The sequence below is a fragment of the Hemitrygon akajei genome, chromosome 4 (genome assembly GCF_048418815.1).
Source record: "Hemitrygon akajei chromosome 4, sHemAka1.3, whole genome shotgun sequence".
Lineage (NCBI taxonomy): Eukaryota > Metazoa > Chordata > Chondrichthyes > Myliobatiformes > Dasyatidae > Hemitrygon > Hemitrygon akajei.
Window position 1 is genome coordinate 45,870,447 of NC_133127.1, and position 26,314 is coordinate 45,896,760.

Below are 26,314 nucleotides of genomic sequence, written 5' to 3' on the forward strand. Positions count from 1 at the left end.
GAGCGCCCTCTTCTTTGTGGTGGCGTGTTGGGGAGGAAGCATTAAGAAGAGGGACCCCTCACGTCTTAATAAGCTGGTAAGGAAGGCGGGCTCTGTCGTGGGCAAAGTACTGGAGAGTTTAACATCGGTAGCTGAGCGAAGGGCGCTGAGTAGGCTACGGTCAATTATGGATAACTCTGAACATCCTCTACATAGCACCATCCAGAGACAGAGAAGCAGTTTCAGCGACAGGTTACTATCGATGCAATGCTCCTCAGACAGGATGAAGAGGTCAATACTCCCCAATGCCATTAGGCTTTACAATTCTACCGCCAGGACTTAAGAACTTTTTAAAAGCTATTATTAATGCTTTTTGAGATAGTGATTTAGATGCATATCATATTTTTTTTACTGAGTTAAGTATTGTATGTAATCAGTTTTGCTATAACAAGTGTATGGGACATTGGAAAAAAGTTGAATTTCCCCATGGGGATGAATAAAGTATCTATCTATCTATCTATCTATCTATCTATCTATCTATCTATCTATAAGCATCCATCTACACTGATCCCATTTTGTTTCGCTTGTATCCCGACTGTCCCTCTCCCTCCTTGTCCTGCCACCCACATATGTAGTAGGTACAATTTACCAGCTAACTCGACATGTTGAAAAGTGGAGCACCCTTCTCACTAAAGGGAGAACATGCAAACTCAATACCGAGAGTATCCAAGATCAGGATTCAACCCACGACTCTGCAGCTGTGACGCAACAGAGCTAATGTTGGGACACCGAGCCACTCACGTTATAAGGTGGATGTAGATCAGAAAGGCAGGGGCACCACACATCAAGAGAGGGTGAACGGGTGGCTGAAGGGTGAGCTAATGGATGTCTTTAAAGTGATGAAAGGCTTTTACAGAAAGGATGCAGAGAGGATTATTCCACATTTGAGTAAGAGTGGAACTGGAAGTTGCCAGACTAAGACAGTCGGCAAGAAATCCAGTGGGGATTTCAAGAAACAACTTTGTGACCCAAAAAGCAATGGGAATGTGGAAGCAGCACCTTAGGGAGTGGTTGAGGTGAACATTATTGATGCATTTAAGGGAAGGGTTGTCAAAGATACAAAGCATAAAGGAATAGAAGATAATACAAGTAGATTTAGTTGAGTAAAGATAGGGAGGAGGCTTATGGACCATTTGGGCTAAATCTGCCACTTAATCTTGGATAACTCAATATTCAAACTATTTACTGAGAATGGAACTTGCACTATAAATGATTTAAGAGCATAAACCAAAATCATACCCTTGCATTAGACTGGCCTGTTGTAGCTCCTTACTGCATATGAGATCCTTCACTTTGGAAGTGGAGTCACCCTAATTTTCTTTGATTTTCTTCACCATTGTAATGTTGAGAGTACCTCCTCCTTGTTGGATAAACAGATACACTTCCCCATGAATAAAGCAGATGACGGTTTATAACCATTAATCACTCTGCCTTCTGCTGACTCAAGTTAGTTTATTGGATTTCACTCACCAGGACTCTCTGAAGAGGAATCCACTCTCAAACCTCTGACTGAGAAGCAAGTATACTAGTCCTGAGCCAGTGTTCACTGCATATGGGAGTGAATAACTTGCAGGATGTCAAAACCTTGAGGGTGTTGGGGGTGAAATCTGTCTTCCCTCATTTGTGCTAAAGTCAAGAATGTTGGTCTTCACCTTCTGATTTAAGGCCATAAGACCTATGTGCAGATTTAGGCCACGCATCAAGAAGTGGTCAGTCTGCTGTGCCATTCCATCATGGCTGTTTTATTAACCCCGACCCATTCTCCTGCCTTCTGCACTTAACCTTTGATGCCCTGACTAATCAAGGTCTTATCAACCTCTGCTTAAAATATACCCAATGATTTGACCTTCACAGCATCAGTAGCAATGAATTCCACAGATTCACCAGCCTCTGGTTAAAGAAATTTCTCCTAATCTCTGTTCTAAATGCACGTCCCTCTATTCTGAGGCTGTGCTCCCTGGTCCTAGACTTCCCCACTATAGGAAACATCCTCTCCACATCCACTCTATCTAGACCTTTCAGTAATTGATAGGTTTCAATGAGATCCACCTCATTCTTCTAAACTCCAGTGAGTACAGGCCCGGAACCATCAAATGCTCATCATACATTAACCCTTTCATTCCTGGAATCATTCTTGTGTAGCTCTGCTCTTTCTCCAATGCCAGTACATCATTTTCTTTGAGAAGGGACCCAGCAAGCAACAATGAAACCTCAGAAATGGACAATATATCATGTGGTCCTTTTGCTACACAGAAAGTTGTTTGCTCACCATTTATAACAGGATCTTTGATGCTTTGAGCATTATTTATGCTCACTACTTTTAAAGAAGTTTAAAGTAGAAATAGTTTTCTTATTTTCTCTTCTGAAGAATCAACATATCTAAATGTTTCAGCTATATTTGTTGGAATCCAAAATGTAATTCCTTTTCTTATTTGATTTCTCTTCCAAGATGGTCAAGTCTTTGCCTGGGGATGTAACACCTATGGCCAGCTAGGTCTCGGTAAAAAAGATACCTCTTTTCAAAATGATATGGCTGTGCAAACATTTTCCGGAATCCCAGTGGCTCAGATTGCAGCTGGAGGAGAGCACAGCTTGGCCCTGACTGTCTCAGGGGCAGTATTTGCCTTTGGAAGGAACAATCATGGACAGTTGGGTCTCAAGGTCACAGAGGGTAAGAACATTAGCTACAGTATCAGCATTCATTTCTTTTCTGTAGCCTTAATTTCCGAGCCCGGTTTTGTGCATTGATTATCCTGTATTGACAATAGATCATACTGACCACCACATCATGCTTTGTACATTTAACTGGGTATAATCCTCTAATAAATATAATCTGAAGCAAACCCGATTTAACCAAACAAACATGTCACTGCTGAGGACTGGGCCTTTCAGTCAATTGCAAAACATGCCCTTCCACAAATGGCTTCAGCAAGCAACATTGTCAAACATCTGAAATGTTTGGGAATGTAACAACAGACATTCAAAAACTATCCAAAAGACAGCCATAGTGTTAATATTTTAAAAATTTCTTTAGAAAGTTAAGTAAGTACAAACATTCAAAATTATTAAATATCTTAAGTCAATTAATGTCAATTACCTGTAACGTGCCAGACGCCCTGAGGTGGGTCTAACGTGACCCAGTGCTGGGAGCACTTTCCTGTGAACATGTGGGGAAACAGCAGGAACGGTAATGCTGTTATTGGTCTTCAATACCGGAGCAGAGTCTGAATGACAGAAGTTAGGACCACTTCAGCAAGTTTAAGACTTTTACAATCAAGCACACTGCTTCTGGAATCTGATTTTCCTGAAGTTTATATGGGAGAAAATGTCAGCAGTTCATATGGAATGACTGGCATTTCTGATTGATGAACATTCAGTCAACAGACTGAACTTGAAGTACAATAAATAATTTTGAACATAATGAAAGAACTCCTGCAAATTCCATTGATAAGAAGGCACAATTCTTAGAAGTGAGTGTTGTTGGAAAATCAGACCAGTTTACATAATTTGAAATGAGTGCTAACTATTCATATATTCTTGAATGTTGAAGCAACCATTTAGCCTCTTTTGATTCCCTGACCAAAATGATCTCATCACCCAGAAGATTTAACAATAAGAAAAACACTATTGCATTATGACACTCCTGAACACTAGCATCCTATGTAAGCGTTCAGTCTGATATACAGGATGGAAGTTTACAACTGCATTAAATGCAGTCAATGACTAAAATACAACATATTTTTGATAATTCAATCAGTTTTAATTTGAGCCTTCAGGGTAAATTGCCATTTGCTCAAGATACATTTGAAGGGGTTATCATGTTAGAAACAGAGTGTGGACTGATTACTTTCATTCCATCTTGCAGATACTTTTATTCCCACGCATGTGCAACTCTTAGCGTGCAAGAGGACCATCTTTGTTTCTTGTGGAGAAGAGCACACTGCTGTTCTGACAAAGGTTTGCCTTGAAAGAATTTTAAATCCTAATGGTTTGCTCTGTATTACTGAAATGGGGGAATATTCCTCATTGTGATCAAAATTGCAATCTGGTGAAAGGATGGCAGTTCAATGATTTAAAATCCCTGAGGAAGATGGTGAGAAAGCACTTCAGTGAATCTCCTCTAGATATTGGCCCAGGAATTTCACATATGAGGTGTAATTAAGAACCAGACAAGAAAGATCACAGTGGAGAGACTATCCCATGAGTTTGCAAATGGATTAAATCTTTTTCAGATTTGCCTTTGATTCATTTTGCTGGGTGTTATTTTTTCATCTTTGGAAGTGCTCAACAAAACAGAATATTTTCAATTACCAAGGAAATATTTCAGTTCAGTCATAGAGTTATGTAGCTCAGAAACGGGTCCTTCAGCTCACAGAATCTACGTCAACCATCATGGATACTCATTTTCACAAATCACAGTTGATTTGCCCCACTTTCTCACAACTGCCCTCAGGTTCTATGAGTCACCTGTACACTTGGTACTATTTACCATGGCAAATTGCCTCCCACTCTTATGTGAGAGGAAACTAGAGAATCCACTGAAAACCCACATGGTCACAGGAGAAACATGTAAAACTCCACAGAGACAGATTGAACCTAGGTCACTGGAGTTGTGAGTTAGAGCTCTACCAGGTGTGTCTGCTGTCCCTATGTCTCCACAAGTCTTGTGAAATAAAAGCCTTTGGAAAATAATAATAGTCATTTAAGACTACTTCAAGTTTTATCTTACGTATTTCTTGAACGAGATTTTAATTCTTTTTCGTGTAACCACAAAGACCTATTATCTCTCACCCATTGACCACCTTGCATTTCTTTTCTTGTTACTGACGTCCCACAGAGAAATAGGACTAGCCTGAAGTCTTGACCAACATTTGGAAAGATGCCTGTAGCATTCTTAAAGCTAAAGAAATGAAAATGTAAATTCTGCATGTGTGGCGTTCATTACAGCCCCAGAGCGAAAATAAAACAATTTTATTGTTTTGAGATGTTGGTTAATTCTGGATAAAAGTTCAGGTCAAGTTACAATTCCTGACCACTAGATGTCACTGTTATGTTTGGTAACAGACATTGGTCGCTATAAGGAGCACTCTGTATGTGTCAAAGTCTTTCACTTATTAAGTGAAGACACTGTTAAATCATCATTTTGTTCTCTAGGATGGATTTGTTTATACTTTTGGAGCTGGGGCGTTTGGACAACTTGGACACAACTCAACAAAGGATGAAATTAAACCTCGTCTGGTTAGCGGACTCTTTGGAAAAAAAGTCTCTCAGATTGCATGTGGGAGGTGAGATGGTAGTGAATGAACTAAAGTATACTGTTGATTTCAATCCATTTCATGTTTCAAGCAGACGAGATCTAAGCTAACTCAATTCTTTTGCTATTGATGTTGATTTGCATGTGGGTCTGTCCAGTCAAATGTTTCATCAGCTGCAGAGTTCAATGAGCTGAGCAAATCTAACAGATTATTATTCCTCACTGGAATAAGAATTACTTCATTGTCAGGGATGTAAGTGTGAAGTGCGTAAGTTGTCATCTGTGTTTGGCAGGTGGAGTGAAGTGTGTTGAAAATATCCTCATCTTTACTTGAGGAGTCACTGTAAACTCTGATGATTTATATAACCATATAACAATTACAGCACGGAAACAGGCCATCTCGGCCCTTCTAGTCCATGCCGAACGCTTACTCTCACCTAGTCCCACTGACCTGCACTCACCCCATAACCCTCCATTCCTTTCCTGTCCATATACCTATCCAATTTTGCTTTAAATTACAATACCGAACCTGCCTCTACCATTTCTACTGGAAGCTCGTTCCACATAGCTACCACTCTCTGAGTAAAGAAATTCCCCCTCATGTTACCCTTAAACTTTTGTCCCCTAACTCTCAACTCATATTTGAATCTCCCCTACTCTCAATGGAAAAAGCCTATCCACGTCAACTCTATCTATCCCCCTCATAATTTTAAATACCTCTATCAAGTCCCCCCTCAACCTTCTATGCTCTAAAGAATAAAGACTTAACTTGTTCAACCTTTCCCTGTAACTTAGGTGCTGAAACCCAGGTAACATTCTAGTAAACCTTCTCTGTACTCTCTCTATTTTGTTGACATCTTTCCTATAATTCGGTGACCAGAACTGTACACAATACTCCAAATTCGGCCTTACCAATGCCTTGTACAATTTAAACATTACATCCCAACTCCTATACTCAATGCTCTGATTTATAAAGGCCAACATACTAAAAACTTTCTTCACCACCCTATCCACATGAGATTCCACCTTCAGGGAACTATGCTCCATTATTCCTAGATCACTCTGTTCTACTGCATTCCTCAATGCCCTACCATTTAACATGTATGTCCTATTTTGATTATTTGTACCAAAATGTAGCACCTCACACTTATCAGCATTAAACTCCATCTGCCATCTTTCAGCCCACTCTTCTAACCGGCCTAAATCCCTCTGCAAACTTTGAAAACCTACTTCATTATCCACAACGCCACCTACCTTAGTATCATCTGCATCTTAGTATCATTTAGTTCTTATATTCGTGATTAAAATACACAGGTCACAGTGCTGTAAAATTGCCGCCTCTATTGCCGGCTAACTGTGCCTGTATACAATCACATGCAGTGGTCTTCAGAGAGAAATGAACGTGATGCTGTTGAAGTAGATTACATGATCAAAACATAACGAAAATGGACAACACTATATGGAGGAGTTAATGTTTCTTTCTGTTGTGAAGTGGCACTAATCAAGTTCATTGTCCTGTATAATTGGTGATCACCATTTGTACATTTTATACAGCTACCACACATTGGCTTTCGTTCCATCGTCTGGCACCATCTATTCCTTTGGTTGCAGAGAGATGGGACGGCAGGGAAACATCCAAACCTATGAGCACTCTCTGCCTTTTCCCATCAACCTCTTGGACACACCTGGCCATGGTGGATCTGAGAACGGTAAGCAAAAACAAAGCCTTAAAGCCTGCAGCAGAGGACAAATTTGGGACTGGAATGATATTTAACTTGCGATTGCAATAATTGTAATTTCATCGAGATTGTTAATTTAATATATAATAATGTATGGTCATACTACTACATTAAACATTAAATCCTGATGAGCAGTCCTGGCCTGAAATGTCGAGTGTTTATTCTTTTCCATAGATGCTGCCTGGCCTCCTGAGTTCCTCCAGCATTTTCTGTGTGCTGCTTTGGGTTTCTAGCATCTACAGATTTTCGCGTGTTTGACTTTAAAAATTAAACTAATTTTTGGGTGAATCAGAATTAACCACTTCTGGTATCAGGTTCTGCAACATAATTCAAGCTCCATTTAGTTACTATATTTACATTTCCATAATCATTTATAATAGAAATATACTGTGTAAACTTGTTATGATGCAATTTCCCCCTCCAGTTGGCAATCGTGGTGCAATGACTTGGCAAGGGAAGGCCGTCCTTGAAAGCTCTTATTTACATAAGTAGTTCCATTACATAGGCATAGAATCATTAGAATCATACAGTCCTAAAGAAAGCTCATTCAGCTTGACGGATTAGAGGATAACCTATGGCACTTGGACCATTGATGTGGCTGGTGGTAGGAGAAAATCCTTGCCCTACTAAACATCAGTTCTGATTGGTTGAATTGAACTAACAAGTTCAGATGGGAATTCTGTGACATCTCCTTTCACTGTTCCTTCTCTGCGATCTCTGTTGCTTTCCAGACTTTACGAAGGGTCTCAACCTGATAGGTTGACTGTTCATTTTCTCCCCCACAGATGCTGTGTTTCTCCATTACTTTTTTTTGTGTAGTCAGAGATAAATGTCTTTTTAGTATTATATTCATGTACTTTGAGTAAGTTGTCAGCTCCACTATGTGTCTTTATGGCAGGAGGAAGGATGGACCGAGGATGGAAAGAAAATATATCAAGCTCATATATTTGTTACTTCAAATAAATTTAGGTAATAAGAAAGCTGTTGAGAAAACACAAGGTATTGAATACCAGGAGGATCCTTGAGAAGTTTGACAATCATCTTGAGTTGGTCAAGGGGTGATAACTGAATGTTTACATATTGGTCAAGAGAATAACTTTAGAATTGGATGATACAGGTCACATTTTTCCATAATACAGTTTAACTATCAAATTATAATATTTGTGGTTTTCAACTTTGTATCGGCATTGTACTTGCATATGGACAATGGAATTGCTGTAGATGGGCATCTAGGTTTAGCATTGACAAGTTGGACTGAAGGGCCTGTTTCTGTGCTCTTTAAGTCTATGAAGGCTTGAACCTTTTAAAAAAAAAAAATAGTGAACAAAGAAGTGATCACTGCAGATGTGAAAGGTGATGGAACTCTTGCAGCTATCCCATCAAGTCCCTGTCAGGCACCTGCACAGAAAGGTACTTGATTCCTTTTTTCTGTGGCCTTGTAAATTATTTTTTACTGCACCTTGAGCCATCTGCTAATGGGAATAGTTTGTCTCTGTTCATCAGTTGAGAATTATTATGCCAACCTAACAGAAAACTATGACAGGAGTGCACCAGGCTACAAACTGAATATATTGTGTAGAGATATTGACATAGTTTCAGCAACAATGCTGTCCGTCTAACATGAATTCATGTCATTTCACAGGCTGTTCAATTAAACGAGGCGTCAGAAGAATATTTGCTGGGGCAAGCCAAAGCTTTGCAGTATGCAATGAAGAAGAGGTAAGAAGATAAGTAAAGGTTAAAACAACAATGAGAAGATGATGATGGTGTAACTTTGCCACAGGAATGGGAGCCAATTTGGTTTGCCTACCATCTTATATTTAAATAGTTTTAACTTGATAAGTTCCAAAAGATTGGTAGAGGCAGATTTAGCAGTAAAGTTCATAAGGTACAAATGTGAAGTATAAAATAGTGTTAAATGAAAATTGCACACTCAGGTTTTAGAAGGCCTGTCTGGTTCCTTATACAGTCCATGAAAAAATAGGCAGTGAGCTAGATTGCATGGAGGCTGAAGGAATTTATTCCAAGATTGCATGCAGCCCATGGGCAATGACAAATGTCCCAGTAGCCAAGAAGAATGGACCTGTCAGGATTTGTGGTGATTTTAAGGTCACCATCAACCCAGTAATGGAAGTAGACCAATATCATCTGCCCAGGAGACAGGATATCTTTGCAAACCTTTCTGGAGGGAAACACTTCAGCAAAGTGGACTTAGCTGTGGCCTACCTACAAATGGAGATGGAAGAAGAGTCCATAGTGTTTCTCAGCATAAACACTCACAAAGGGTTTTATTGCTATAATAGGTTTATTTTTGGAGTAGCATCTGCACTTGCACTCTGGCAGAAAGCTATGAACCAGGGGCTGCAAAGCTGCCCGGGCACTCAGTGTTACCTGGACGACGTCATTGTTTTTGCTAAGGATGACAAGGAACATCTCTAAAACCTCACGACAGTGTTAAAAGATTCGAAGATTATGCGCAAAAAGCACAATGTGACCAAGTGTGAATTCTCTAAAGCGAGCGTCACAGTGATCACAAGAATTACACAAGTGTGCTGAGAAAATTCAAGCATTGTGGATGCCCCAAGGTCAATGGGTGTGTCGCAGTTACAGTCATTTTTATGATTTGTCAATTACTATAATGGGTTTCTGCCAAACCTGCCTCCTGTGCTCAGCCCTTGAACTCATTATTACAGATCAAGACGAAATGGCAATGGACAAAGCAGTGTGAGGTGGCTTTCCAAAAGGGAAGTCAAATGGTGATGTCAGACTCTGTACTCACACATTATGACTCACATCGTTCAGCGAAACTTGCCCATGACGCCTTATCTTATGATTTGGGTGCGGTGATGTCTCATGTTATTGGTAATGAAAGTGAATGCCCCATTGCCTCTGCATCACATACACTTACCACTGCAGAGGTAAATTTAGCACAGTTTGACAGAGGCATTGAGTCTGTTTTGGGGTGTAAAACATTTCAACCAGTACTATTATAGGAGAGAGTTTACCCTTATTGCTGATCGTCAGCCACTAGTGTCCTTTTTCGGTTCAGAGAAGGGTGTTCCACGACCAGCAGCAACACAAATGCAGAAGAGTGCTCCTTTTCTTGGAACGCCAATTACAGATATTGAAATCAGGAGGACATCTAATCATGGAAGTATTGATGGATTGTCCTGTTGACCCTTGGAAAAGGAAATACCTGAAAAATTTACAAAGAGGATATATTCTCTCCAATGCAAATCAAAAGTCTCCCTATTATGGCAGTGATTGTTGTGTTCATAATTGAGGGATAGTGCAGAGCATACCAGGATGCCAGAATGCAGGATACTCAGTTGAACTTTATTGATCACCCAAATTCCACAGTGTGAGATTCCTCCTTTATTGGAGTGGCTAACTGAGTGGCATAGGAATAACGATATTAACTACCACTACATCGCCCCTTCTTTAAAAAAAAGAAAAACTAGGTATGTACTTCTTGTCCATTAAAATGCACTGAAATTACAGTCACTGAAATTGAGCGATTCAGTTCACTTTCCCCATAGCACACAACTTAACGCTCCTTATGTAAACATAAAAAACATCTGCCAACATCAAAACTGCCTTTCTCTTTGATTTTAAAGGTTTCTCACTCCCTTTATATAAAAGAGAACTACAGCTCTTTTTCTTTGTTTTTAATGATCTCTCTCACTCCTGGTGTTGTTTTTCTCATTTTTTTAAAAAAAATCTCATTTTGTGAGATGTTTTCAACATTAGAGCTCTTTTTAAAAAACACGCTGAATCTAATGGAGGTCAAGGTAGACTACCTGAACACTCCGGCAAAATGCGGGGATTATTCTGCCTATTTCGTCACTTGACGTAAGGTATTAGGCTCTGGAGCATATATCTGTATTGGGACAGATAATCAACCTGATCTAGTGTAGGCTTTGAATTTTGAGCAGCTGAATTGTGGACCGTTGCCTGACACAAGTGACTCTGATACTCCATGGTAAGTGAATACAGTTTTCAAGTGCTGTGTAACTGCTGCTGAGGATGTAGAGGACAGCTTGGACATCTCAACATTCCATAAGCAGTAATCCACAATGAGAAGATATTTGTCTTTTTTCAGTTGGAAAACGCCTGTGCCTGCAATTTGCCATGGAAAGTCTGGGAATTTGGTGGGACAAAGGTTCAGCATGATTTTTGTGCAGTTCTCTGCATGCTTTACATAATCTTCCAGCTGTGTGCTCAGACCAAGTCACTATACGGATTGCCTTGCTCTTAGGCAACATTTTTCAATGGCTTGTTGTCCTTGGCGAATTTGACTGACAATTTTAGTGAGCATAGAAGCAGGAATGATGAGTCTGGGTCCCTTTAGAAAACCACCAAGAATGATGAGTGTGTTACTTTGAAGCCAGTAAGATCTGAGTTTGTGAGCTTCTTTTGGAACAGCTTCACTCCTGGCCTCAGTTGGATAAGGTACTATCCAAATTTGAAGTTTTTTTTTTGCTTTTAAAATACATTTAATGGTCTTAATCTTTTCCCCTGCAGGATTTGGAATTGTCTGGGGACCAACCTTTGCTTGTTTCTTTGAAGAGAGTTGTAACCCTGGACAATTTACTGGAGAAGGAACTGAGCAAAAATACAAAAAGGTAAGTTTTCTTCTTTCAAAGTCCAATTTAATCCTCACCATTTCTTTAGAGATTTTTCCTACAATTCTGGGCCACCATGTAAAAAGATAAATGATAACAGTTCAAACCTGGCAATAACAGATTTCTTTCAGAGTACATCAGTGTTCACGCCAAGACTGATGTGGAACAGTTTTGTTCTTCTAAAAGTCATGTCCACAATAATGTCATCAGTCACATGACAAACAGATGGTTTTATGTGGAGAAAATAGTAGATTGGGCCTATAGTATTGTTTAGAAGAGTGGAAGGTGACTTTTAGAGGCTTTCTGAGGGGAGCTTGACAAGCTAGGAGTGATGACAATCAAAAATCACAAATCATGCTTTCAAAGCAAAGCATAATTCATCACTAAGTTGAAGAATTTCCTCTCTCTAATAAATTGCCACCACAGGTTGAAATGTTTTCCATTAGTTTCAGAATCATCCAAATTTACTGGAGGAATAAGCAAACTAATAAGCAAACCTCTCCCAGGCCAACGTCCCCAAACTTGCGGCCAGACTTGCTCTCCGTTGGCTATGTTGGGTTGACAATATCATTCACATGTCCGATACCAGACTCCTGAAACAGAGGAGAAGGTTCAAGGATGTGCTGAAATCCTCATTTACTCCTGGGATCTTCTGCCCCATGAGCTCAACGTGGAGAAGGTGCATTTGGGTTCGCATTGAGTAGCTCAAAGCCATGCAGTGACAGCATGTACAAACCCTGTGTTAGTAGTGGAAGGAGTGCACCATCTCACAGATGACCCTGATTCCCACATCATCTGTGGAAGAGTCTGTGATTCCCACTTAAGCTTCATCGTTCCTTAACAGCCACAAAACTGGAGTGGAAACAAATGAAAATTGATCTTGAGAAGATGAAAAAGATACTTGTAATGATTGCAGCACAGACTTCAAGTGCAGGGTAACAGTGTATTCTTCTTCTGTGGCTGTGTAAACTTGCCTTTTAAAAAAAATTTTTTTTATTAGTTTTTCAAAACATTTTACAAATTAAAAACCCCAAATCCCAATGAGGAGCATTAATACAGTGCAAAATTAAGCATACAATAACAATATGCTACAAAGGAAGAGAATTTAACAAAAAAGCACCTAAATTAAAGACAAGTAAGCTTAGTATCCTCCCCAAGCCCCACAACACAAGAAAAAAACAACAACAACTCCAGACCGACCACAACACAATATAGAGAGTATAAGTCAGGACAGTCAAACTCCCAGACTGTGAATACACTTAGCAACAGAGGATAATAATGCCTACTACCAGAAAAAAAAGGGAGCTGAAAGCAAGGGACCGAAAAGAAGAGAAAAAAAAAGAAAAAAAAAACCCTAGTCAAGAGGAAGGTTATGAAAGTACTCGATAAAAGGTCCCCAGACCTTATGGAACTTTAGATCCGAATTAAGAACTGAATAATGAATTTTTTCGAGGTCCAAGCAGGCCATAATGTCGTTAAGCCATTGCGCATGAGTGGGCGGGGCAACATCTCTCCATCTAAGGAGAAACTTGCCTTTAATGCATTATCCAGCTGTGCAGTTTGTGAGCATCCAAACTGTCAGCAAATTGGTTGAAGTTATTGTTTGCTTATAAAGAATATTTGACCAACCCGCATTATATCTGTCTTAATTTCATTCCCAGGGCAATCATTCGGGGATATTCGTCATCTCAGATTATTAATGCAAGTTTCCTGGATGTGAGGTAAACCAAAGTGCTGTTGCTTAGCAATTTTTATTAAAATTTCCTAGTTGTAGATCCTATGTGAGTTGCATCATCAGGCTGAACCAAAGCCAAATCCTTCTGCCTTTGATCAAAAGAAAACTATATTCTATTCAATATGTTTAGTTTTTCACATTTAAGGAGATTCATTCAATTAATTAAGAGAGGGGGAAGGGGAAACCATGCAAAAATGTTGAACAAATTTACAAACCTTGTTCCTCTTTTGTAATTCTCCATTTCATGCTATGTTCCTGATCTCCTCCCACTTGGCCTGTGCATGGTCGGGCCATGTTTGGGTGTCCATTGGCCAGATTTCCCCCAAGACAAGTTTTGCACATCCACAAGTTCTACCTCCAAACTCATTTCCTGGGAGTCAGGGTGCAACAGCAACGATTGGTTGAATTCATGCAGCACATGTTCAAAGCTGAATATCCTAAAGGAACTTTACAGGCAAGACTTGCATCTTCGAGTAGAGAGGTGATCTTATATCTGTTGTGTTGACTCTGTTACAATGGGATTGTAGCCAGATTTGTGAGGTCTAGTGGTGTCTTATTAATAATTGAAAAGGACAGCACAGAAACAGGCCCTTCAGCCCATCTAATCCATGCTGAACCACTTAAGCTGCCCACTCCCATTGACCTGCCCTGGGACCATAGCCCCCCATACCACTTCCATCCATGTGCCTATCCAACCTTTTAAAGGTTGAAATCGAGCTGGCATACACCACATGCACTAGCAGCTCATTCCACACTCTCACAACCCTCTGAGTGAAGAAGTTTCCCCTCGTGTTCCCCCTAAACTTCTCATCTTTCAGCCTTAAGCCACAACCTTTGGTTGTAGTCCCACCCAACCTCAGTGCAAAAAGCCTGCTTATATTTACCCTTTCTATATCCCTCATAATTTTGTTTTCATCTATCAAATCTCCTCTCAATCTTCCACATTCCAAGGAATAAATTCCCAACCTATTCAATCTCTCCATATATCTCAGGTCTTCCAGACCCAGCAAAGTCCTTGTAAATTTTGTCTGTACCCTTTCAACCTTATTTACATCCTTTCTGTAGGTAGGTGAGAAAAGCTGCACACAGTAGGCCTCACCAATGCCTTACACATTCTTCAACATCACATCTGTACTCAGTAATTTGATTTATGAAGGCCAGAAACTTCCTTTATGGCCCTATCTACCTGCGATGCCACTTTCGACAAATTGCCAACTGATTGTACTCTCTGATTTGCTTTGGGTGGACACAGTCAGTTTAAAATGAGACAAAGCAGCAAAGCTTGTTAACTAGGTTGATAATAGTTTTTTCATATTTCTCCAGCTGTCACATGCACCAAGATACAGCAAGAAGCTTTACTTTGTATGCCATCCATAAAGACGATTTCAAAACATAAGATACAGATTTGTTTCACCTTTGTATATCTTTTTCTTCAAATCATTAACCATCCTTCTTGATACTATATATTCAAAACAGCAAGGATAACCATTTCAAAACAAGCAGAATGCAGTCTGGTCTGGATATGTCCTCAGTGAATGTGAACTTTGAGAAAATGGCAATAAAGGACTCGGTATTATCCCAGGTAATGTTTGCAATCAAATTCTTCAGCATACCTACAGTATCTCACACATTAAAACACTATGATATACTCTGACTGATGTTGAATGTACACTTCATATCCATGGTTGTTTGCCTGTGCTGGGCATGTGTGTGTCAAGTCAATGTCCTTTTGGATATTCAATTTCATAATAGCTTTCCATTTGGTACTAAAGTTAATTGTGTACTTCTGTAAATATTAGTACATCTGTACTGTGGAAGATTGTTATGAAAGATTCCTACGGAGAATTTGTCCTGTAAAATTTTAATTTTTGGTCTGTATGGAAGGATGTTACTGTTTACATTTGATGACAAAAGATAGTATCAGATATTGAGCTGCAAAACGATAATCTCTCCCAAAGTTCTTATTCTAAGAGTATGCCATCTGAATGCATCCTGATCAGTTGTATTACACCATCAGCCCTTTAAACTGTGCTTTTGCAAATTGCTTGATTCATCTTGAATGATCATTTACATTAAATAGACTGAGCTTACAAGAATTATTTCAATCAAAAATATTCAGGAAAGGGCTTCTAAAAGCATAATTTATTCTAAAACAAAGAATAAATCACGAAGGATGATAAATCATTCTTTTCTGAAAGTCTGCAAATTGCCTTGTGAATTTTTACATGATGATTTACATTATCTGCTTTCACATTTGCAGTTACTTAGCAAAGAATGAGGAAATCTCAGCCTCGCTTTGTATTCTGCCATCTACATTTCCCCTTTCAATACATGAACATCAGTACTACAATCAGTCATCACGAGAAGTTAAATCTGTGAAATATAATGATTTTATTACTTTAAGTCAGTCAAGAGGACATAAATAAAGTGTTTATAATGCTCTCTCAGACAGTGAGGTAAAGCTTATGTCACTGCAAGCTGTGTCTACTACACAACTGCCAAATAACAGCAAGCAGACTGCTTAAAGAAAACAAAAGCCACTTGATAATTAAACCATGTGGTGATTGGAGAACAACTATAAAAATTACTTGCATTACATTAGAATTATTTACTAATGGCAGTATGATTATGGAGCCTAAGCTAATCATCTCCACCTAGATTACTATGTAGAAAAGAATACATATATTTAAATACATATATTTAATGAAATAAATTGAATATTAAAAAGGAATCAATTCCTGATCCTAACTGGTTTACAGGTGACATATGCAATTATGGCAAAGTTGCTCGACTCATTGCCTCATTCTCCTTCCTGTGTGGAAGCTCTGCGGCTTTACCTTGTTCTGCCTGAGCTCGTTGCTGTACTTCAAACGACGAAGAAGTCCCAGCTGGCAGAATCCCTGACCAGAGCCATAACTTCCCTTGATAAAAGCTGCTTTGAAGTTCTAGGTAAGGGATGCTTTTTTCCATTTAAATTTCATCAATATCTCCACTGTTTGCTGTTAAAAGAAGAAAATAAATTGTTCAGTTTTTGAGATGCGGTATAAGACTTTAATAACTTATCATAAGGAAAGGCTTGTGTCAGGAGTCCATGTAAAAAGTTCAGTTTGATCCAGTTGCAATGGCTTCAAGCTCCAGTCAAAAGAACTGAGCACATAATCTGGGTAGGCATATCAGTACAATATTGAGGCAATTCTGCAGAAGGATTTGGCATCTTTAGGATGGACTGTTAACTCATTGTCCTATCTACTCCTTAAATCTTACGACCTGATTTCAAAGACTGGTGAGGGATTTTCCTCGGATATCCAGACCAATATCTATCAGCCAACATTATTAAAACTTATTTCATCCATGACCTCACTGACACTTTGGCAATCTGGTGTGGCTTCCAGTTTTCCTATATCCCTTTCCTGAAACAAATTGTTTGCCACCTTTTCAGCTCAAGCTTCGGAGCTCAAATATGTTGTGAGGTCAAAATTGACCGGCTGCTCTCCCACTTTTAAATAAAAAAGAGATAGTACTGAGAAGTCTCAGCTAGTCGTGTAGCATCTGTGGAAAGAGAATAGAGCAATTCATCAGAACTTGAAAAAGCAAAGGAGGGGAGAACGTAGCAGGAAAAAGTGATAGGACAAAGGGATTGATTATGACAGGAGAGGTATAGTAAAATAGGGTATTGGGGCCATTACTTCAGCTGGGTCTTCTGGTTACATCCCACAGCCCTGTTATTAGCATCACATAACACGGACAAAAAAAGTGTGATCATCCTCTAACTGTTCCCAGTAGCCTGGCCTCACTCTATCACATGTATCATCTGCCATCTCTGCAATTTAAAACCATCTTTTATTATCTCTCTTTCCCAGTTCTGACAAAAACCAATCCTGCTTCTTGTTCCACAGACATTTCAAGAGCTGATGAATGTTTCCCAAGTTGTCTGCTTTTATTTTAAGCATCAGCACAATGTTTGTTTCCTTAAGCCTTTTAGATTTATGCTAAAGTTGAGTGAGTCAACCAGAAGACTCCTGTATCACTTGGGCATGCCCTTTTCTCACTGTTCCCATCAGGCAGGAGATACAGAAGCCTGAAGGCACACACTCAGCGATTCAGGAACAGCTTCTTCCCCTCTGCCATCTGATTCCTAAATGGACATTGAAGCTTTGGAAACTACCTCACTTTTTTTAATATACAGTATTTCTGTTTTTGCACATTTTAAAAAATCTATTCAATATATGTAATTGATTTACTTGTTTATTTATTACTATGTTTTATTTTATTTATTATTATTATTATTTTTCTCTCTGCTAGATTTTGTATTGGACTGAATTGCTGCTGCTAAGTTAACAAATTTCACGTCACATGCCGGTGATAATAAACCTGATTCTGATTCAGTTTATGCTTAACATCCACTGATCTGGCTTTAGTTCAATTTTCAGTTTGCTATTTCAATTGTTGACTGGCACTTTGACCCTTATTTCACCTGACTCTCTCTTGATCAGAATGTTGGTGGAGGGCAATGCCTGTCTACTACTTCTGGCGTCTTGTGAAGATTTATCATGAAGAGTCAGAGCGACTTCTTTGGTCCACTATGGCAAAAATCCCAAAAGATATCTCAAATCTTCAGAACACATTAAAAATTTTACAAGTGCTTTACAAGGTTGGTAAGAACTTCTCATACTGTGAGCTTTTATTCTGAATGTGTCCTCATATAGTGACTATAATTCTCTGAGCATAGTCACAGACAATGATAGAAGCAGACAATATGGGAAAGCATTTAACTGGAGAGTTGGAGGTGGCTAATTCTGATGGTACTAGCAGGAACTTGGGAGTGAGTGTAAATTGGGAATGGAAGCTCTCCGGAAAATGTTCAGCAGAAGTGTGGAACATGTTTAGGGACTACCTGCATGTGGTTCTGGAGAGGTTTGTCTGAATGAGACAGAGAAAGGATGGTAGGGTAAAGGAACTCTGGTTGACAAGAGAGTTGGAACATTTAGAGAAGAGCAAGAAGAAAGAGTTAGAAAGCAAAAATCAGAGAGGGATCTTGATAATTATAAGATAGCCAGAAAGGAGCTTAAAAAGGATTTTAGGAGAGCTAGAAGAGAACATGCAAAGGTTTTGACCAGCTGGATGAAGGAAAACTCCCAGTTCTGCATATACGTAAGGAACAGAAGGATGACTAGGATGATTGTAGGACTGCTTGGGGATAAAGGGAGAAATGTGATTGGAAGCAAAGAAGGTAATCTATACTTGGCTTTAGATCACAAGGCAGGGGGACTTTGATGAATGTGAGGCCTGTGTAGAATTCACTAATGTGCTGATGCATGTTAAGGTTATGGTAAAGGTAGCGTAGGATCCTCTGAAAAACATTAGGATAGATGAGTCCTTTCGAATAGATAGGAATACCTTCAGGTTACTACGGAAAAGGAGGGAACAGATTGCTGGGATGTGGACAATGAACTTTGCATCCTTCCTGGCCTTAGGAGTGGTACCAGAGGACTGAAGGATGGCAAATGTTTTTCTGTAGTTCAAGAAAGTTAGTAGGGATAATACTGAGAATTGTAGGCCAGTAAGTCTTATATCTGTGGTGGGCAAATTATTGGAGAGGATTTTTAGAGAAAGGATTTATAAACATTTGGAGAAGCATAGTTTTATTAGGGACTGTCAGCATGACTTTTTGAGGGGCAGGTCATGTTTCGTGAACCTGATTAAATTCTTTGAGGAAGTGACAAGACAAATTGATAATGGAAGAGTAGTGGATGTGGTATATATATTTTAGTAAGGTGTTTGACAAGGCTTCCCAGTTGTAGGCTCATCCAGAAAGTCATGAGGCAAGGCATCCATGGAAACTTGGCTGCATGGATTCAGAATTAGCTTGCCTACAAAAGGCAAAGGATGGTAATAGATGGAGTGTATTCTGCCTGGGGTGGTTTGTGACTAGTGGTGTTCCACAGGGATTTGTTCTGGAACCCTGCTCTTTGTGCTTTGTATCTAAATGACTTGGATAATGAAATGGAAGAGTAGGTTAGTAAGTCAGCAGATGACAAAAAGATTGTTGGGCTTGTGGGTGATGTAGAAGGTTGTAGGTTACAACAGGATAGACAGGAAGCAGAGTTGGGTGGAGAATGTGAAATATTATGTAAATTAGCACTTTAAATGTGGAATGCAACTGGCCAGGACTGAAAAGTGGAGATTTCACCATCAGACTTATGGCTACAAGAATGAGATTTAGACTGAAAATGATGTAGTTTATTTTAATTTTTGTATCTTTTTGGGTGTCATTGCTAAGGGCAGCATTTATTTCTCATCCTTAAACGCCCTTGAGAAGCTGGTGATGAGCTGTCTTGTTGAATCATTGCAGTCCTTCTTGTGAAAGGCCTTTCACAGTATGGCTGGGCAGAGTTCCAGTGACATGCACACAGTGAAAGTTTTTGCCATCCTCAACATTACTGATTGAGGTTGGAGCTGTCTGACTCGAGACAGAAGTTGGACATGTGGTGGAATACTCTCCACTCAGCTGGATGCCTGCAGCCCCAACAATCTCAAGAAGCTCGGTGCACTGGCATCTCTTCAAACACTCAACTTTGTTTAATATCATGGCTGCAGTGTTTCCTGTAGTTACACACTAAAACTCTTCCTGAACCCACAACTTCTACAGCCTGAAAGCACAATGCTTGCAGGTGCATGGAAATGCCACCACTTCCAGTTGCTTTTCATAGAACAAGAACTTTACTGACAAGCCTTTCAGCCCATGATGTTGTACTGATCTTGATGCCAATTTACACTAAATCTCCTCTTCCTGTCTATTGTCCATATCTGTCCATTCCCTTCATATTCATGTATCTATCTAAAAGTCCCCTTAGCCTCCATTGTATCCAGGTCACCTTCAAGCAGTGATGCCTCCAAAAAGTGGCATCCGTCATTAAGGAGCCCACATCACCCAGGGTATGTCCTGCTCTCATTGCCACCACCAAGAAGGAGGCACAGGAGCCTGAAGGCACACACAATGATTCAGGAACAGCTTCTTTTCCTTTGCCATCCAATTTCTGAATGGACATTGAACCCATGAACACTACTGCACGACTTTTAATTTTTTTTGTACTACTTATTTAATTTAACTGTTTGTATATATTTGACCTAATTCACATTTTCCCTCTATTATTATATGTTGCTTTGTACTGCTGCCGCAAAGACACCAAATTTCACAACATATGCCAGTGATATTAAACCTGATTCTGATTCTCTTAAACTCTGCCAAACTGGCTCTTTCCACCATTACCACTAGTGACCCATTCCAGGCTCCTACCACACGCTGTGTAAATAAATAAATAGAGTTGCCCCTCATTTCATCTTTAAACTCTCCCTTGCTAACCTTAAAAGTGTGTCCTCGGGTAATTGACCTTTCTACCTGTGGAAAAAAAAATTCAGTCCAGCCTATCAAGCCACATATCAGGTTTACTCATAAATCAGTCATAATTCCTCCACTATTAAATATTCCAGTACCTTTTGCTACAAGAATACAGTGGGAAAATCTTCCATCATATTGATAAAAGCATTTCAATTAAGTGCAGACATGGAATGCTGGTCTGGCTGAAATGACGTGTACATTCTGGAAATAAATAACTTGAACTTGATTTTAGACTAACCCACATGGAGGATTCAGATCAGATCAGATGTTCACTTCAAATCCATCATGATTTTAATCTTAATTGAAAAGAAGAAGAATTGGCTGTATATAAAATATGTCTATGGCTAGAGCTATTGTACGAGGTAAGATTAGGTCAATTAGCCTTGTTTCTCTTGAGCTAAGAAGACTGGGAGAGGATTTAGCTGAAAAGTAGAAATTTCTCGCAGGCCTAGACAAACAGGAGTATGTTACTCCTGACAGGGATGTGTAGAACTAAGTCACAATCTCAGGATACAGGATAAGCATTTTGGACTGAGGCAGATGAAATTTCGTCACACCGATCAGGATGAACCTGTGGAATTTGCCACTATGGAGGGTTATGGAGACCAAGGTACTGACTATATTTAAGAAGGAGAGAGATAAATTTCTAAATGAAAAAGGCGTCAATCGTCATTAGGTACGGGGAGAGAGTGGGAAAATGGTGTTGTGACGGGCTGTCAATATTTGAGGTCAACGAGGAGAGATTGCAGAATAATGATCTTTGATGCCTTACCTGTCGTTATTCCCTTATCTTGGATTGACCTAGACCATGCAAGTGAATATTATACATGGATAACTGCAGTGAGTGGGAACTGTTTACGTTCCTCATGTCATTTGTTCTTGTATTGGTAAAAGCACAAGTAGATCAAAATATCTAATTCATATCATATTAGTCTTTGCAGCAACATTTATGGGAGTTGACTAACCCTAACAACCAGATAACTTCATTATCTACGAAGGACTCTGAAATTGCAACAGGAAAAACAGTGGTAGAGCACTTTACTAGCTAGTGGTCAAAACTTTGAAGTGTCTCTTAAATGTCATGCTTCGTTCATGTTTTCCATCTCATACTGATGATTAATATTTGATTATATGTTGCCAGGTAAATTCTACCAGAGATAATCGCATTCGAGAGAGGAACTTCAAAATTCCTGTAATGAAAATATTTATAGAGTCATTTAAGGTAAGTGATTTTTTTTCTCTATTAAATGTTACGCTGAAAATGATCCCAGTGGCAATCCAGCTTTGCAGCTTATTCTCACTGCAACTTCTGCTGAAGGAACTGAAAATAGAAGATTTTTAGAGATTTTTAGTACTGTGTTTGTATTGAGAGTTTGTCAAACAGGAAAAGAAAAGCCAGACTTAGAGTGATGCATAAACTCTGCAGGCCATAGAGACAGGAGGGAACCAAGATTCCCAATACAAATGTAAGCATGATAATTTATAATAGTGAAATTTAATACAAAATCATAGCAAAAATATACTCATGGAAAATAGCCTTTTGCAAACTTTTTATTGGAAATTGAGTTTAAAAGTGCTATATAAATTATTCATAAATGTTTTACAACAACATTATGGGACAAAGCAGTGTATATATTCAACTTGAAAGTGTGTCAATCTAATCATGGAATTCACAAAATGCTGAACTAGGTAGTGTCGTCACTACCTGCTCCCATAGATGCTGTCTGGCCTGCTGAGTTCTGCCAGCATTTTGTGTTTTTATTTATTTCCAGCATCTGCAGATTCACTCGTATAATCATGGAATTCGATGCTTAAACAATACTTAGGTTGAACTTTAGAATTTGACAGCACAGGATGCCAATTGGACTTATGTGTTCATTAGGCTCTATGAAAGAATTAGCCAGTTAGTTCCAATATCTTGCTCTTTCCAGCACGTCCTAGAATGTATTTCCTTTCTAAGGATAATCATAATTCCCTTTTGAAAATTATTTCTGAATCTGCTTGCATTCATTTTCTTGGGTAGGACATTCTAGATCACAGTAACAACAGATTCTTCTGCTTCTTTTTTCAGTTATTCTTGCCCATTGCCTTAAATGTTTCTTTCCATTCAATTTCAGAACAGCTTAGCTGCCGGTCCTATAATGCAGAGAGAGGAAATTCCATGTTATAAAGTAACTTGTTGTGCAGTGGGTGTAATTTCTAATGTATCCAATTTACAAAAAAAAAGCATTTTCATGTCATATTGCATAACTTTCTCATCGGGGCATGTATACAAACTTGGCTCGTCAGCTAACTCTGCTAACAGCCACACTACTAAGCGGTGAGAGGGCCACCTTCCATAAGCAAAATGTCTAGGGTCAGTATGATTTGAGTTCAACCAAACAGGAAAGTTGGGATGTTCTGATTAAGGAACATTGATTGTCATGATTGCTGTGTAAATACTGCCCCGTACATAGTTATCATTTGCCAGGAAATCAGCAGACCGTACACCAGCATAAAACTACAAAGGAAATCTATTTACCGAAACTTCAACTTTAACAAACAGTTAACAGAAAAAGAAAAGAAAAAGAAAAGAGCCTATTACAGTTAAACCAACCTAAATGTGCAGATAAACATTGGATTACTCACACGCTGAACTCAACTCACGTTCTGTGTGAAGGACACCAACCACAGTTCGAACTTCCCTGGAAGACCATTTCAAACAAACTGGCTGACTCAGAAGTATTGGCACTTCCTCTGTTGAACCATTCGTCTGAACAAGCACTTCTGACAATAGGGTCTCCCCTTCAGGTGGGATCATTTTTCCTTGTGCTCTTCTCCGCATGTGGAAGAGAATTAAGAAGAAAGTTAAATTTTGAATTAAATTTTGTTGTCAAGCTTGACTAGCTAAGTATTGCTCAGGACTTGGATCGTGAGGGTTGATGCACCATCAATAACTCTCTGAGATGTGAAGGCGAGATATCGGCTTTTATTGACTGGAAGAAAGAACAAGCAGTAGTTGACCACCATACTACATCCTGGAGACAGAGAGGCCGGGCTCAGACCTCAATCGCCTTTATACCGAGGTCTGTGGAAGGAGCCACGGTCAGTGAGAGGGGCCACAGGAACAGTCAGCAGGGGGCGTGTCCAGACAGGTATATGTAGTTCACCACATTCACCCCCCGTTTGTTTTAAAAGAGAGTCCCCATGTGGCGAAGTTTCTTACAAGTATATTTACAGGTTAAGTCTATCAGGTGGTCGAATCTGTCGCTGCGATCTACGTAGCACCGGCTGTGATTGCACAGGTGCCGGTGGTGATTGCACCGGAGACGGTGGTTGTGCTGGTTCTGGCCTAACCGGAGGTGTCAGCCCACTAGGCGTCAGTGATCCCTCATGCGTGTGCGAGGCGCCTGGTATTTGTGCGTACGAGACGCCCGGTATAGGAGTGTCGTGAGGAGTCTGTGTAGGGCTCGGTGTGCGCAGTGTCACCTCGGGTACAGGGTTCATAGTTACCGTGGAGTGTTCGGGGTAGTGGTCTGCTGCTCCTGCGGGCGCCAGGTCGCGGACGGAGACCATGTCCTCCCGCCCATCAGGTAAGACCACGTAAGCATACTGGGGGTTCGCATGTAGAAGGTGAACCCTCTCGACCAGCGGGGAGTATTTATTGCTCCTCACATGTTTCCGGAGCAGCACTGGCCCTGGGGACATCAGCCAAGCTGGTAGGGTGGTCCCAGTGGCAGACTTCCTGGGAAAAGAGAATAGGCGCTCGTGAGGGGTGGCATTGGTGGACGTACATAACAGGAGCGGATAGAGTGGAGTGCCTCAGGGAGGACCTCCTGCCATCGAGAGACCGGCAACCCTTTTGACTTAAGGGCTAAAAGTGTGGCCTTCCACACTGTGGCATTCTCCCTCTCCACCTGTCCATTTCCCCGGGGATTATAGCTCGTGGTCCGACTAGTAGCAATGCCCCAGCTAGCAGGTACCGGCGCAGCTTGTCACTCATAAAGGAGGACCCTCTATCACTGTGGATATAGCAGGGATATCCGAACAGAGTGAAGAGCTGGCGCAGGGCTTTTATGACGGATGTGGTAGTGGTGTCGGGGCAGGGGATGGCAAAGGGGAACGGTGAGTACTCGTCGATAATGTTGAGAAAGTAGACATTGCGGTCGGTGGAGGGAAGGGGGCCCTTAAAGTCAACACTCAGTCGCTCAAAGGGGCGGGTGGCCTTGATAAGTTGCGCCTTTTCAGGACGGTAGAAGTGCGGTTTGCACTCAGCGCAGATCTGGCAGTCCCTGGTCATCGTCCTGATGTCCTCAAGGGAGTACGGCAGGTTCCGGGCTTTCACGAAATGGTAAAATCGGGTGACCCCTGGGTGGCAAAGATGTGCATGGAGGGCGTATAGCTGGTCGAGCTGTGCGCTGGCACACACTCCCCGGGATAGGGCATCAGGGGGCTCATTGAGCCTTCCAGGCCGGTACAGGATATCATAGTTGTAGGTGAAGAGTTCTATTCTCCACTGCAAAATTTTATCATTTTAGATTTTGCCCCGCTGTTGGTTGCTGAACATGAACGCAACTGAGCGCTGGTCGGTCAGCAAGGTGAACCTTTTGCCGGCGAAATAGTGCCTCCAGTGCCTAATAGCTTCCACTATGGCCTGGGCTTCTTTCTCCACCGCGGAGTGCTGAATTTCAGAGCCTTGAAGGGTACAAGAAAAGAATGCCACTGGCCTACCTGCCTGATTGAGGGTAGCAGCAAGCGCGAAATCGGAGGCGTCACTCTCTACTTGGAAGGGAATGGTCTCGTCCACCGCATGCATCGTTGCTTTGGCAATGTCCCCTTTAATGCAGCTGAAGGCTGCGCAGGCCTCGGCAGAGAGGGGAAAAGTGGTAGACTTGACCAGGGGGTGGGCCTTGTCCGCGTAATGGGGGACCCATTGGGCGTAATAGGAAAAGAAGCCCAGGCACCATCTGAGGGCTTTGAGGGTGGTGGGAAGAGGGAGTTCTAACAGGGGGCGCATACGGTCGGGATCAGGGCCAATGACCCCGTTTTCCATGACATACCCAAGGATAGCGAGTCGGGTGGTTCCGAACACACAATTGTCCCTATTATAAGTAAGGTTCAGGGCTTTGGCCACTTGGAAAAATCGTTGGAGGTTGGCGTTGTGATCTGGCCAGTCGTGACCACAGATGGTGATGTTATCCAGATAGGGAAATGTGACCTTCAGTTGGCACTGGTCCACCATCCGGTCCATTTCCCTCTGGAAGACCGAGACACCATTTGTGACACCGAATGGGACATGCAGGAAGTGATAGAGCCTGCCGCCCGCCTTGAAGGTGGTGTAGGGGCGGTCCTCTGGGCGGATGGGGAGCTGGTGATAAGCGGATTTCAGATCTATTGTCGAGTACACCTTGTACTGAGCTATCTGGTTGACCATATCCGCGATGCAGGGTAGGGGGTACGCGTCAAGCTGCGTGAACCTATTGATGGTTTGACTATAGTCCACGACCATCCTATTTTTCTGCCCGGTCTGAACAACAACCACCT

At 40.7% G+C, this 26,314-nt stretch overlaps 1 protein-coding gene across 1 annotated transcript in view; it reads left to right on the forward strand.

Annotated features, from left to right (window-relative positions):
* LOC140725998 (E3 ubiquitin-protein ligase HERC2-like) overlaps positions 1-26,314 on the forward strand; it is a 169,156-nt gene that overhangs the window by 103,580 nt on the left and 39,262 nt on the right. The window contains exons 33-43 of the mRNA XM_073041899.1: positions 2,489-2,710; positions 3,905-3,996; positions 5,194-5,324; positions 6,848-7,002; positions 8,675-8,751; positions 11,557-11,657; positions 13,319-13,378; positions 14,869-14,974; positions 16,152-16,341; positions 17,886-18,043; positions 21,933-22,013. Of these exons, the coding sequence (XP_072898000.1) occupies positions 2,489-2,710; positions 3,905-3,996; positions 5,194-5,324; positions 6,848-7,002; positions 8,675-8,751; positions 11,557-11,657; positions 13,319-13,378; positions 14,869-14,974; positions 16,152-16,341; positions 17,886-18,043; positions 21,933-22,013 (1,373 nt within the window). The remainder of the gene's footprint in view (positions 1-2,488; positions 2,711-3,904; positions 3,997-5,193; positions 5,325-6,847; positions 7,003-8,674; positions 8,752-11,556; positions 11,658-13,318; positions 13,379-14,868; positions 14,975-16,151; positions 16,342-17,885; positions 18,044-21,932; positions 22,014-26,314) is intronic.